The sequence below is a fragment of the Saprolegnia diclina genome (genome assembly GCF_000281045.1).
Source record: "Saprolegnia diclina VS20 unplaced genomic scaffold supercont1.141, whole genome shotgun sequence".
Taxonomy (NCBI): domain Eukaryota; phylum Oomycota; class Saprolegniomycetes; order Saprolegniales; family Saprolegniaceae; genus Saprolegnia; species Saprolegnia diclina.
In genome coordinates this window covers 35,740-37,880 of record NW_008246208.1, presented here as the reverse complement: position 1 = coordinate 37,880, position 2,141 = coordinate 35,740, and the positions used below count along the sequence as shown (strand labels likewise).

Sequence of the window (2,141 nt, the reverse complement as noted above, 5' to 3'; positions counted from 1 at the left end):
TTGGCGGCCGCAATCACCTCGTCGACCGTTGCGTCCGGCTTGCCGTGGCGAATGTTGTTGGCAATCGTGTCCTGAAACAGACACGGCTCTTGGCCCACGAGACCAATTTGGGACCGGAGCCACTTGAGGTTGAGGTCCTTGAGGTCGTAGTCGTCGAGCAGAACATTGCCGGAGAGCGGGTCGTAGAAGCGCTCGAGGAGCGAGACAATCGTGCTCTTGCCACTACCACTCGCACCGACGAGGGCAATCTTTTGGCCTGCTGGGATCGTGAGCGAGTAACCGGCGCAGACGCGGACGTCCGGTCGCGACGGGTACGCAAACGAGACGTTGGCCAGTGTGATGTCACCGCGGACAGACGGCAAGGTTGTGCCCGACGTTGCGGCCGCGTCGATCTTGGACTCGCGCTCGATGAGTTCATAGACGCCTTGGGCAGCTGCACGGGCCGCAAAGATGGCTTGGATACCGGGGCTGGCTTGGCCGAGCGCCATCGAGCTCATGATGATGCAGAAGAAGATGACGAGGACGCGACCGCTGTCGTAGCAGCCGCTGCCGACACACGACCCGGTGATCTGGTCATCGGCGACCTTGACCGCGCCGTAGTACATACCGATCGCGTACGTGCAAAATATGACAAAGAACATGCCGCCCGTGCCAACGCCGATGGCGACGCCTTTCTTGAGGCCGGCGGTTTCCGTCTTTGCCAGCGCTGCCTTATACTTGAGCGCGAACGACGTTATGGCGTTGAAGACGTGCACGGTGCGAATGTTGCTCAGCGCTTCTTGTGCGATGCCGCCCGCCTCGGCGTACGCGTCGACGCCGGCTTGGGTGGCCGTGGTGATCGCCTTGATCATCCAGTAGCCGCTGCCAGCGACAAGCGGCGAGACGGCCAGCAAGACGAGCGCGAGCTCCCAGCCGTATACCAAGGAGATGATGACGCCCGTGAGACCCATGGTGGAAAAGTTGATGGCGTCCGCAACCTTGCGCCCAAGACCTTCTTGGATGATGAGCGTCGTATCCGCGACCCGCGTCGCGAGTTGCATGGGATCGTTGATGTCGAACCAGCCGACTTCTTGGCGAAGGATGGCCGACGCGTAGGCGTGGCGAAGGCGCTTCGTCTGGCGCGCCGCCGCAATCGAAAAACACGCAATCTGCGCGAGGCCGCACAGAAGCGCAATTCCCGCAACAGCGGCAAACTGGATCACGACGCGGCGGATGCCCGAGCGAAAGTTGTCGGAATCGTCACTCAGGCGGTTGGGGCCAACGGCGTTGAGCGCGTCACCAAAGAAGACGATCTGAATGCACTGAAGGACGCCCGTGGTCATCGCGCTCAGGGTGCCGAGCGTGACGAGGACCTTGTCGGTGGTGTCGGCAAACGAAAAGAGCTTGGCGACAGACACCATGGCCGGCGTCTTCGCGATGGGAGGCGCGCCGGCTTTTGGCGTCGAGCTCGGTGCATATGCACAAGCATCGTTGTTGGTGGGACTCGATAGCATTGTTTGCAAAGACGCTGCGATCAAGCCAATTCAAAACTGAGTTACTGAGAGCATCGATTGGGACCGCCTACATTCGCGTCCTGAAACCATCATTCTATGGCGCGGCAACGGCAACATGACACAACCAGTGGCGAGGGTGCCACGACTCTAAAACGCCAATGCCGCGTGGACAATGGAATGTTCAAAGAAACATCCGTGGTAGATCGAGTTGGCACATGACAGCAGCTGCTCGCCGCCAATAGAAAACAAGTTGTCCGCCACCCGGCTGAAGCTTGGTAGCATCCGTGTCCAATGCGGGCATGCGACTGCAGCGGCGACGCGTAAACAGCAACGACCACTTGCAGGAAAATGCAGTTGGCGTCGGTTTGAGCTCGTTTGAGTCCCAAGGAAGAAAGTAACATGGTGTGGGCTTCACAAGCTCGTCAAGCAATAATACCCAGCACAGATGGCATTACGGCTGACGTTACTTGTGGAGTCCATGATAGCGTCAAATAGTGTAGTATAATAAATTGTTATACTACACGTATTGTTATTAACAATACCCTTGATGGCAACCGGATTCGTTGCTTGTACTGGACGATAGGGTCGCTGCGCCGTCCTCTGTATTCGGATCACAAGTCGTCCATTATAACCCTCCGGTTGATCTTG

The 2,141-nt window shown here is 58.1% G+C and overlaps 1 protein-coding gene across 1 annotated transcript; it reads right to left on the bottom strand.

Annotated features, from left to right (window-relative positions):
* Positions 1-13: 13 nt before the first annotated feature.
* SDRG_16635 (hypothetical protein) lies at positions 14-1,400 on the bottom strand (the record flags this gene model as incomplete). The annotated part of the gene is made up of 2 exons (XM_008622852.1): positions 14-71; positions 115-1,400. The coding sequence occupies 2 exons, from the start codon at positions 1,398-1,400 to the stop codon at positions 14-16; spliced, it is 1,344 nt and encodes a 447-aa protein (XP_008621074.1).
* Positions 1,401-2,141: the final 741 nt, after the last annotated feature.